The sequence below is a fragment of the Carassius carassius genome, chromosome 26 (assembly GCF_963082965.1).
Source record: "Carassius carassius chromosome 26, fCarCar2.1, whole genome shotgun sequence".
NCBI lineage: Eukaryota > Metazoa > Chordata > Actinopteri > Cypriniformes > Cyprinidae > Carassius > Carassius carassius.
In genome coordinates, this window is record NC_081780.1 from 14,510,896 (window position 1) to 14,523,705 (window position 12,810).

At 37.3% G+C, this 12,810-nt stretch overlaps 1 protein-coding gene across 2 annotated transcripts; it reads right to left on the reverse strand.

The window, feature by feature from the left end:
- Positions 1-10,322: 10,322 nt before the first annotated feature.
- On the reverse strand, positions 10,323-12,753 carry LOC132106296 (small ribosomal subunit protein uS9). Of its 2 annotated transcripts, none has more exons than XM_059511926.1 (6): positions 12,651-12,753; positions 12,510-12,561; positions 11,852-11,953; positions 10,773-10,869; positions 10,602-10,649; positions 10,323-10,514 (listed from the first exon to the last, which is right to left on the reverse strand). In XM_059511926.1, the coding sequence occupies exons 2-6, from the start codon at positions 12,555-12,557 to the stop codon at positions 10,369-10,371; spliced, it is 441 nt and encodes a 146-aa protein (XP_059367909.1). In that variant the 5' UTR covers positions 12,558-12,561; positions 12,651-12,753; the 3' UTR covers positions 10,323-10,368. The 2 variants fall into 2 exon arrangements, with proteins under 2 accessions (XP_059367909.1, XP_059367910.1); XM_059511927.1 differs by having other exon boundaries at positions 12,642-12,706.
- Between the last annotated feature and the right edge of the window lie 57 nt (positions 12,754-12,810).

The window sequence follows — 12,810 nt, forward strand, 5'->3', positions numbered from 1 at the left end:
GGTGTTTTGATGTTAAGCGCTTGAATTTTTAAAAATGTTTTAATGAAAACTGTTCTTCATGCCACGGCACAGCTGCCACATGATTCTTGGTCAAGCAAGATGAACTCAATAACCTGGTGTAGAGGACAGCTGCTTTGGCTGGCAGCAACTTGTCAAGTGCAAACATAAAATAACCAAATTAACAAAGGGGCTAAATCTGGCTCATTCCGAGAATCCTGTCTGAGACTCGACAGAAGCACAGAGCAATATTTACTGCTGTTCCATGTTGGACGTGGATTATTTTGTTTTAACTCTGATCCCTATTTGGAAAATCCTAAATCAAAGGAGCTTTTAGATTGTTTGTTTTACATTTAGTTCTTACAAAACTACAGTTCATTACATTAGATTACAAGCAATGCATGTCACATGTCCCATTGAGCTGAATTACAAATTGAACAAACAACAGTTGTTCATTCACTCGCTTGTTGTGTATGAAGCAAAACTATTAATATAGTGCTTATACCTTAATGTTAGGGATTTGAACAAACCACCAACCATAAGTATTGACTTCAGCATGAAATGGAAGTCACCCTTTTTGTTTTCTAAATGAATGTTATTGGTTGTTGATTGTTATTGTGAAAGATTAAAAACTGACCTTGTAATGTTTAATCAAACTGTCATAACTTGGTCTGTCCTTGCACACTGAGTTAGAAATTTTCATATGCGTTTTTTTTTATTCGTCATCCTAGAAATTTGTCATGCACAGAAACCTTGCACACTGAGTCTAATGCATATTAATTAAACCATTTCAACAATACAAACAATACAAAATGATAATTTTACAAAAGGATGATTTTGTTGTCTTCTCTCTTTTTAAAAAGAGAAAAAAAGAAAGAGGAAATATTGGGTCCATCCGATCCTGAGAGTTCCACCTCCTTATCAAGGAGCTTCCTTATCAATTCAAAATTTACTTCAGGATGTCAGTGGCTCAGTTTCATGCTTTGGCCGCGATACTGGATTGGAGACACATATAAAAAAAAAAGACCACCAATTTCCATGAATTCAGCTTGCAAGGACCTACACAGTGTTTTGCGCTGCAGTGGATCAACTTGTCTGAAGCCATTCTGGATTTTGTTTTTTGCTACGGTGGCTCTGAATTTTTGAAACAGCTCTTAAAATGCTTGCTACAGATGCGAAAAATGCAGAAAATCAGATCTTTCTTTTTTTTTTGTTTATGAAGGAGGAAAGTTTCGATGACAGTGTGTAAACGGGATTGACAGAATGTGAAGTTGTATTTTTTTTTTTTACTTGCAAAAGATTTTGGAAAAGAATTTCAGACCGACATAAGCAGGATTCTCCAAAGGTTTTGTCTGCTTAAACCCTATCTCTCCACAGTCAACTTCAAGTTGATCAAATCGAATCAACAAATTATGGATAAAACCAAGACCCAACTCTGTCCTTTCTCTTTTTCGATAATCTGTTGAATGAATATAGCCTATGTCACAGTACAAAAATATCTTTTGCTATTTTCATCATACCACAACTTTTAGCTTCAGGACGGACAATCTTAACTGGGCTCTCTTGACTTGGGCTAGTAGGCAATAGTCTCAGGTAGCCAGACCTTCAGACTGATGGCAAAAGGTCTGGGAACATTTGAATGGCCAAGGCCCACCCAAGAGGTCAAAATGACTGACAGGTAAAGCAACCAGTCATGTTTCATCTTATTCCACATCATGTTTGGGGCGTGGAAATTTCCCCACAATAACAGACAGGTTTGTAAAAGTGTTGGCCGAATTTTAAAGAGTAAAACTTTACATATTTCACACACGTCTGAAAATCAAGCATTTAGTTGATCCTGATAAGTGCTTATTGTCATAGTTGTAAACATGACGTGACACACACGTCTCCGGGAAATCCTGTAGAATTTAACCAATGCAATGAGGACTTCGAAACTTCAGAAGTGTTTCCAATCTTGTGTGCTGTATGCATCAGACATTCAGCCAACAGTCCGTGGTCATGACATCTGAGACTGACTGAGTAAGTAACCACCTAGAAGTAACCAACAAGAAACCACTTAAAACACCCTAATTAACTGCCTAATAACTTTTAAACCATGTACAACACTTTAGCAAACAAATCAAAGTACACTGGAAGCCACCCACAACACATTTTTCAGAAAATGTACAAAGGTGCAACTATAGATGGGTTTTTTTCAGTCAGCACTATAAACAGAAACAGCCTTTGACATTCCTGTTTAATTAAACATAGACCGCTGTCTATTAGAAGTTCATGCTTTTGAACTTTGTACCAAGTCAGACGGGGTGACAGTCACTGGGAGATATATCAAGGCAGGACCTGTTGGTATACCCATTACTTCTGCTGGCAGGCAAACAGCATGTCACAATTATTCACACCATCTCTCTATCTTCTCTCTGGGTTGTCCCGCTGCAGTACCTATTACGGTCAAACGAGACAACATGGCAGGCCTAGAAAAGCACCTGGGCGAGCATAAATCTGGACCAATCGTCTAATGCAGTGACAGCAAGGGGTCACCAGGTCAGCCCTTCAGGTGATGTGTTTCCACAGCGCTGTGCACACAAAGGAAAAGCCCATATATGGTTAGTTCTTTATTTATGACATCCTCCTGACTTTTACTAGGTGACCGTTTAACTGAGGAGCCTGAAACGGCGGACTGCGGAAGTTCACTTCTGTAGGTGGCGAGCAAATGACTTCACTGTTTATGCTTCTACAAATGTCTCCTTTTGTCCATGTTAGAACTGGGTTAGATATATGATGATTGTGCAGAACCTAGGAGCTCAACGTAGCCTCAGGAATAGCATAGCGAATAGCATAATGAGACACATCTGAGGTCTGGAGATCATTTGGAGAGGCTGACAGGGACGGCACACTCGCAGCAACAGGCCATGTGGGTTTTGTAACAGGTTATGTTATATTTGAATACTAGAATACTGTCAGATTGCACTGTATATTGCCTAATAAGTCTCAAAATAGTCTGTAAAATAATATTGAGGATGCAGTGGTTCTGTAGTGTAGTACAGTGTTACATTTTTCTACACATCATTCTCATGGCAATCCAATTTTTGTTGTACAGTGTGCTGCCAGGTGTATGGGTGGACCTTCATGTTTACTTTTTCCCAGAAATCATACTATTAACATTACTGACTCTGTAATAACAGTACAAAATCTCCACCTCAACCCAATCTCGAAAACTATTTTAAACTATTTAACTGTATCAAGCAGTCACCAAATCTTGTGTCATGATGGTAATGTGTTGAAAGAAACTGTAATCATACCAATATGGCCATGGTTTAATAATGATAACCATTTTGATGGTGGAAAGGTGTTTTGTGGCACCATAGATCTGCTGTGGGTAAAGTGCTGAAGTAACCAGGAGGCAGCATGTTTGTGTAGTAGTGGTTTTAAAAAGCGTTTTCGAAAGAATTGGTTGAATGAATGATTCACTATCTCTCTCATAAAGTTAGTGGCTGAATTCAGAATAGCATGCTACCATACTACTACCACTATTACCATATCTTAATATTCAAGAAATAGTAAGAGTAGCATGGGCTGTTCACACCATGGATGTCAACTGTAGCTATAAACTTTAATCGTTCTAATTCTATACAACAATAGATTAGAATGGACATCCATAAAGAGGAACAAAGTCATTAAAATTACTTTTAGTTTTTCATCTATGAGATGAACATTACAAACATTGCAGTCGATCAGAATCATTCTGGCTTTAAAACCTTTTGTATTTACATCGGCAAATGACATAACTGCAGTGCACATTTATAAAAGGTTAACGTTCATTGATGTGGATGCTAATATAGTTATCATTATAGCTATTCTGGTTTTCTTTTCTGAAAGAATAATCTTTTTTGGTAGCACTTTCTTTTACAGTCCTGTTATATGCCTACATACTATGTGCTTAATATAGCAATTACAATAACTAAGTAATAACTAGGTACTAACCCGGAACCTATCTCAAACCTAAACTTAACTTATGTTGGGTAACACTTTATTTTAAGGTGTCCTTGTTGCACATAGTACATTATGCATAATTACATGCAAGTAACCCTAAACCAAACCCTAATCCTAACACTTCCAATATAGTAAATACATGTAGTTAATTTATATTACTCATTACTTATTTATAATGTATAATTAATTACACTGTAACAAAGACACCTTTAAATGAAGTGTAAACCCATGTCGTTATCATGTTCTTCCCAGTACTTACTTTACTTTACAGTACTTACTTAGTAAGTACACTTTAGGTACAAATAAGTGTAACCATATCTTTGCTTTGGCAACCCAATCCAATAATGAGTCGAGGCTGTTGATATCACTTCTTTCACACTGTAAAATGAAGGTTACATGCAATGCATTGCGGGATACAGTATCCCACACAGTAAGCTCTGTACAGCATATTTTGTCAGATGTATTAAGTCAGCTTGGTCTGGCCATTATCAGCCACAAATCTTGTGTCTCTTGAAGTCGTACTGTAGTAAGCAAGTGATGCAAATGAAGCCCAGAGCTGAATAAACCAGACACACATCTCTCAAGTACTAAAATGAAAGCTCCATCTGTAATGGAAATGGTTCGAAATCAATACTTAAGCCTAGTGCTTTGCTTAATCTCTCAATATACACCATGGGCTGCGTTAGTAAACAAAATGGCTGTTACAATGATCACAAATAAACTGAGATACAGTAGCCTTGATAAGAGCCAGAGAGATCTTAGATACAGATAAAAACACAGTGAGAAAGCAGAATGGGGTGGGAGGCGATGGAGTGCTGGAGGAGGACGATTCTCAGAACAGATATTGACGAAAAGCAGACGCAAAGACACAGAGAAAGCTGAGGATATATTTTTACACTAACCTCAGTAGACCAGTTTAAGTACACTAAATAAGTACAAGTGTGTGTGTCTTTGTGTGTTATGTTGGCTTAAACAAGTTTTATGTGTATATACACAAGTATTCTAGTTTTACATCAGTGTCATCTTTTACCATATAAAAATTACATATATACTGTAAATATACTGCATATTTACTGTAAAACTGTACATTTGTATAGGAGTATATATAATGTTTTTATTTTATATAACACTGATTCCTACTGAAATGACTGGATTTCTACTGTCCCGATTTGGGATTTGGGATACTGTCCCTATTTGGGGAGAAAAATTTTACAATTGTCTGTTGTTAATAATGGAGTGATGGATGAAGCAGAGCTCACACAGAAATAACTTTAAATCCTCACAGCTTTCTGTTGGTCAGTGGCAGATCTGAATTGAACCTGTTGCGAAATCTTGTGGCAAACAAAAGTAAATGTGACCCCACCTGAGGAAGAATTATGATTATAAAACTATAACTATAATCTAAATAAAACAGCGCATGCGGATTCTCTGTCTGTTCTGCTCACTCACTCAAACGCTCTCTCTCTCGAGCACTCACTTCAAAAATATTTTCAAGTAAAGCCATTCTCAAAACCAGTTTAAACACTATTTTTATATAGGCCTTTATTTGTTACTCAGAAGCAATAAAAACCTTTGTAGAATCATGTAGTTAGCTATTTCTAATATTTTATATATTTACAATGTGCCATGTTCGCATTGCTGTGAACTTTGATTATAATTAATCATGCCCATGCACAGTTCCTGAATGAAACCTAGTATTTGTTCTTTCTGAACTCAAGCCCTACCCTAAGGTGATCAGTTCACATATTTTAAGATAGCATAGGATCAAACTCATGCATTTTCTCACTCCATGTTCTGTATCCCATTAATATCTTCCTAACAACACATATCATCTACATGACTCAGTCTATATTGGAATACAAGCAGCATCCCCAGGCAAAGTAGCAGGATGCAAATGTTAGATAAGAGCTGGGAGATGGTGTCTTCACCATCTGCGTCCACTTGGTAATTCGACTGCCAGTAATGGTTCAATACCAGCCATTTACTCTAAGTGAAGCAGATCTGAGGCGTGCACTGCAAGCCAGCTCATTTCATTAGCTCTTGCCGTCTTACCTCACCCAGAATCTGAGAGTCACACAACAGATCAACTGCTGAATCACTCTGAGGATGAATTGTAAGGATTAAAACCAACAAAACAAGTATGCATGCTTCTTTAATCTGGATGTATTTAGTGTTACGTTTCCTCCCTTGTAATCACACTAATGTTTTGCCTGTCTTTCAAGAAATTTAAGACACCAGTCATCATCAGAAGCCTATGACTTTGGTTGATCTGAACTATCTACATTTCACCAGCGCACAAGCTTCAACATACTGGTGCATCTCAATAAATTAGAATGTCGAGGAAAATGTCATTTATTTCAGTAATTCAACTCAAATTGTAAAACATATGTATTAAATAAATTCAATGCACACAGACTGAAGTAGTTTAAGTCTTTGGTTATTTTAATTGTGATGATTTGGCTCACATTTAACAAAAATCCATCAATTCAAGATCTCAACTAATTAGAATATGATGACATGCCAATCAGCTAATCTACTCAAAACACCTGCAAAGGTTTCCTGAGACTTCAAAATGGACAGTCATTGACACCCTTCACAAGGAGTGTAAGTCACAAAAATGAATTGCCAATAAGCTGTCTGTTCAAAGAGTGCTGTATCCAAGCATGTTAACAGAAAGTTGAGTGGAATGAAAAAGTGTTGAAGAAAAGGATGCACAACCAACAGAGAGAACCGTAGCCTTAAGAGGATTGTCAAGCAAACTAGATTCAGGAATTTTAGAGAACATCAAGAGCCACCACACTCAGACGTGTCAAGGAATTTAGCTACAGTTGTCGAATTCGTCTTGTTAAGCCGCTCCTGTACCACAGACAATGTCAGAGGCGTCTTACCTGGGCTAAGGAGAAGAAGAAATGGACTGTTGCCATTGGTCCAAGTTCCTTTTTTAAGATGATAGCAAGTTTTGTATTTCATTTGGAAGCCAAGGTCCTAGAGTCAAAGACTTTAACTACTCCAGTCTGTGTGCACTGAATTTATTTAATACACGAGTTTCACAATTTGAGTTGAATTACCAATAAATTAACTTTTCCTCGACATTCTAATTGATTGAGATGCATATGTATGTGTACCTGGACCACAAAACCAGTCTGTCGGGTATCTTGTTAACACATTGTATGGGTCCGAATTATAAGATATTAAATAATATATATATATATATATATATATATATATATATATATATATATATATATATATATATATATACACCAAAACCTACTTTTCGATTAATAATATGCATTGCTAAGAACTTCATTCTGACATCTTTAAACGATATATTTTTTCAGTATTTTGATTTTTTTTTTTTTTTTGCACCCTTTCTTGTCAGTATGGAGTATTTAAAATATACAGAAAAAGCAATCATTTCTAACATATATTTCTGAATTAAACATTTCCATGTTACTGTTTAACAACCGCATAATAAATTCAAAATTGCTTTTAACAGTACTATACTACATAGTTCAAAAACGTAAATTTCTGCCCTCTTGTGTTAGACACTAAAAACCTATTTTGATCTCGTGTCATTCACCAGTAGCTGGCGCTGCTTTGGGAACCTCTGTTTTCAACCTGTGGGCCGCGGCCCGATGGTATTGCAGGTGGGCCACCAATTACTATTCAAGATTCAAGATTTTTTCGTCACATACACAATTATATAGACCATATATAACCAGCAGTGAAAATTGAGTCAGGTCCGCTCCATGATGGGACAGTGTAATTATTAGAGAATACAACACAGATGAAAATATACATTGATATAGCTATGAAAGAATGAAATAAAAATAAACAATACAAATATTATAATAAAATGTAAAATAAAGATGTCTACTGTAGAATTAAATATAGAATGGAAAATAATGTGCATGAAAGTACACTGTATTCTTAAATATTAAGGGACCCAGGGATGTACAGTCGTGGCCAAAAGTTTTGAGAATTACATAAATATTGGAAATTGGAAAAGTTGCTGCTTAAATTTTTATAATAGCAATTTGCATATACTCCAGAATGTTATGAAGAGTGATCAGAAGAATTGCATAGTCCTTCTTTGCCATGAAAATTAACTTAATCCCAAAAAAACCTTTCCACTGCATTTCATTGCTGTCATTAAAGAGATAATTTCAGTATCGTCTTGTTAACTCAGGTGAGAATGTTGACGAGCACAAGGCTGGAGATCATTATGTCAGGCTGAAGGGTTAGAATGGCAGACTTGACATGTTAAAATGAGGGTGATGCTTGAAATCATTGTTCTTCCATTGTTAACCATGGTGACCTGCAAAGAAATGCGTGCAGCCATCATTGCGTTGCATAAAAATGAAGCTTCCGATGAAGCCCCTTTTCGATTATTTGGGGCATCTGGAAAAAGGCTTGTCCGGAGAAGAAAAGGTGAAAGCATCCTGACACCATTCATGTGTGGGGTTGCTTCTCATCCAAGGGAGTGGGCTCACTCACAATTCTGCCCAAAAACACAGCCATGAATAAAGAATGGTACCAAAACACCCTCCAACAGCAGCTTCTTCCAACAATCCAACAACAGTTTGGTGAAGAACAATGCATTTTCCAGCATGATGGAGCACCGTGCCATAAGGCAAAAGTGATAACTAAGTGGCTCGGGGACCAGAATGTTGAAATTTTGGGTCCATGGCCTGGAAACTCCCCAGATCTTAATCCCATTGAGAACTTGTGGTCAATCCTCAAGAGGCGGGTGGACAAACAAACAACCCACTAATTCTGACAAACTCCAAGAAGTGATTATGAAAGAATGGGTTGCTATCAGTCAGTATTTGGCCCAGAAGTTAATTGAGAGCATGCCCAGTCGAATTGCAGAGGTCCTGAAAAAAAGGGCCAACACTGCAAATACTGACTCTTTGCATAAATGTCATGTAATTGTCGATAAAAGCCTTTGAAACGTATGAAGTGCTTGTAATTATATTTCAGTACATCACAGAAACAACTGAAACAAAGATCTAAAAGCAGTTTAGCAGCAAACCTTTTGAAAACTAATATTTATGTAATTCTCAAAACTTTTGTCCACGACTGTACAAGAGGCAATGTGAATAAGTGCATTATACTGTAGTCTTAAATATTAAGATACACAGGAATGTACAAGATGTATTTTGCCATCAGGCTACAGAAGTGTTTACCTGATGGCAGCAATGTGAAAAGATGGTTACTGGGATGGACGGAGTCCTTGATGATTTTAACAGCTCTGCTTTTGCAGCGTTTGAGGTAGATGCCCTACAGATCCGTAGATGCGCTCAGCTAAGTGCACAACTCTTTGCAGTCTTGACTGGAGCTGTTCCTATATCACACTGAGTCGATACACTATTGTCAATACACTTTTAAAAGAAATAATAATATTGTTAATATATGTAAAAAATGTCTAAAGTCATAACTTAACATCATTTCATATATATAATTAAATAAGAAAAAAATATTGAATTGTTTAAATATTAAACTGTAACTATACTTCCACTATTCGAGCTTGCTGATTGGTTTAAGAATAAACTGGCAATTTATGTTAGATATTTTTGGTCCATATGCTACAGAACAGCAGTTGTGCCAAGCGGTGCCAGCCCGAGTTATTTTCTGTTCATTCAATAAAGACAGTTAACAATCTAGCTTCTGAGTACTAAGTTATTAACCCAAGAATAGTGGGGTCAGTTAAATTTTTTGCAGTGGGCCGCGCAAACATGTGTTTGGTTGTGTGGGCCGCGAGTTGAAAAAGGTTGGGAACCACTGCTCTAAAAGAACATTTAAAGTTTGTCCATTAGCCGCTCTACCAAACAGTTATTGAACCCCATAACACCTGAAATATTTACCATTATCTATCATTGATCCTTTCTATGGCAGTAATAGTATGCTAATATGTTGTTCAGTATTAAGCATATGATTTAATAACATGCTGAGCTGTTATGTTGCATTATATAGTTCAAATCCCTGTCCTGTCACAGCATACAAGCAGGACAGTTCTTCCATTCAGTTTTACTAGCAGAATTTCATTATAATCCATGAAAACACAAATCAGCAAACCAGTTACATTAATTGTAAACTAGCATACAATTACAGACAGTCTAAGACTTGACCAGTACTTGTATTTCCTGCAGGTTTTCCCTCTTATTTCAAACAAGTCTAAGTTATATGACTAGATTGAGTGACGCTGGTATGTCCACAACAAACGCAATGGTTTCTACATTATACAACATCTTGTAAACCCGTTTGAAATTCTACTGAAATTAAAACCAGTACGGTGCTGAACAGAGAACACATCACAACTCGAGACCACAGAATATTTTCCCCCTCAGATTTATTACATGGAAAATATACAGAGAGATTTTAACGGTAGGACTTCTGGTAGCGGGCGCGAGCTCCAGGTCCACCAAACTTCTTGGACTCGCAGCGGCGGGGATCAGCGACCAGCAGGGTCCTATCATACTGAATCAAGATATCCTTGATCTCTTTCTTGGAGGCCTCATCCACATCTGGGAAAAGCAAAAAAAAAAGGGAAAATGATTGCAGTTGCTTACACGCATGTCTTTAGCATCATAACCACAATAATCCACACTTACATTTCTGATAATAGGCAACCAGGGCTTTAGAGATGGCCTGGCGGATGGCTACAAGAAGAATAAAACAGCTTCACATTAGAAGTATTCATACACTGTGGTATGGTTTACTAATCATTAATACAATGACTTATGATAGCAAAAGCAAATGGCTTATACATGTCTGTTACGAACCATAAACCTGTGCGACATGTCCACCACCCTTCACGCGAACTCTGATGTCAACACCAGCAAAGCGCTCCTTGCCCAACAGCAGAAGAGGCTCCAGCAGCTAAAGGAAACAAAACCATATTCTTGTAGTAGACGTATAAACAAAATCTCACATGCAGCTGAAGGACTCCATCCTGATGGATCGGGTACACACAATATCAAGCATGCCACGGAAACTGTGATTGACAACTGTCACTGTTGTGCGGCCTACATCCGAGTGGGAAAAAAAAATTGTGGGGCGGGACTTTTGTCCATAAGGACCTGATTGGATCTGGTGCATGTCACCACTAAAGAGATGTTTTCACAGTACAAATCAGCAAAAATTTGAATGGTCTATTTTGGTTTCAATGTGACTTTTATAAGAGCAGTTCACAAAAGTCAACCTTTCCTCATCCTTGTGCCTGTGACTTTCTTCAGCAAAGCACAAATTATAATTTTACTAAATGTCATTCTCTAATTGCTCCAAAAAGGAAACAAAACCACCATAAAATATTACAGAGGTCCATGCAACTTATGCACTATATTCTAAGTCTTTTGACGTCTGACAAACAGGACAAATTATATTCAAGTTACATTTTATCAAAGTTATTCACTGATATATTTCCCCTACACTGTGTCGTTTAACTTTGCCACCAGATTAAATCATAGAATTTGAGAATTAGACTGGTTTGATTCATTTATTATCATGAATGGAATCAATTCAAAATACAACACAAAAAAGTGGCTAAATCCCATTCCTGTAATGAACACAACAAGTGCTCTGGAGGATGTTAAGCTTTTCATAAGCTTTAACTGTTTTGTTTCTTACAGAAAGCTACCATATATTTTTGTCAAAATGAAACCTGACAGCACCAGGCTTCATTCATTTTATTATACTGGAAAAAAAAAAAAATGAAAATTAAAAAAAAAATAATCCTTTCCACAGAAGAATAACAATCTACATTAACAGTCAATCTTAATTACAGTGTGTGAACTACACATAGGAATCACAGTGTCTACTCAACTAGAGCTGAAGGAATATGTGTTTTCTGTAATAAATGTACCTTGTACTGCAGAGTGGCCGGCTCGATCATCTCAAGAGGTCTTCCGTTGACTTTAATCAGGCCATTTCCCCTCTTGCAGTGGGCGACAGCAGTGGCTGTTTTCTGTTGAGAGTGAGGAAACACAGATCAGCCAGCGCATCTCCAGAAACAATATTTGATATTGTGCTGTTACACAGCTTAAGCTAACTTACATAGGAAACTGACAAAATTAACTTGCTCACTAACGTTAAATATATGATAGCCTTCAATCTTGCTACTGGAAAACATTATCCAAGACAGAGCTGAATCATATAATGGAGACCCAAAATGTGCAATACTGAGTTACCCGTGACCAGGATGGGGAACTTTGATCAGAGAACAGATGAAAAAAGCTGCACATTAAAGCAGTACGTATAAGTATAGTAACGTACTGTCCCACGTGTCAGGAACAGCTATTACCAACAGTGTTCATCACTCAGTTAATCTCAACCAAACACTGGCTTATTGTACATTTTGCGTAGATTAAAGCACACATAGTTGTTTATGGCATCTTAATGTTCCGTTTATAACATTCACTACATAAAACTTTAGCAGAGCAGTAATTGTATAACTGCATTCATCTGTTAGCATCGCCGGCTATCACTGAGAGCACGAGAAATATACAGCCGCCAATACTCACTTTACGTCCAAACACCTGGACAGACTGTAGGGGACCTTTAGCTGGCATGATTCTGGAATAAAAACCGAACAATAACTGTTTAATGTAAGCACAAATGATCTTTAAATGAGCATATTATTGAGAAGCGCTTGACTGACGAACCTTTCGGAGCGCGAGCGCTGTTCGGAGAGGCCGCACTAGGGTTTCCCGAGCGCAAAAGCAGGGGCGCTGTCGTAAACACATGATCCGCGAGAGAGTGTTTACGACAGTTCAAGCTGCTAAAGATTTGTTTGAATTGAAAATGCATTCTTAACACTTGACA

What these genes read in the sequence shown, in the direction of transcription:
- LOC132106296 (XM_059511926.1), bottom strand. Translation starts at nt 12,557, where the DNA reads ATGCCAGCTAAAGGTCCCCTACAGTCTGTCCAGGTGTTTGGACGTAAA. An exon ending in TCCAGGTGTTTGGACGTAAA is followed by an intron (nt 11,954 to 12,509) that starts GTGAGTATTGGC and finishes CACTCTCAACAG; the next exon opens with AAAACAGCCACTGCTGTCGC. An exon ending in CGGCCACTCTGCAGTACAAG is followed by an intron (nt 10,870 to 11,851) that starts GTACATTTATTA and finishes TGTTTCCTTTAG; the next exon opens with CTGCTGGAGCCTCTTCTGCT.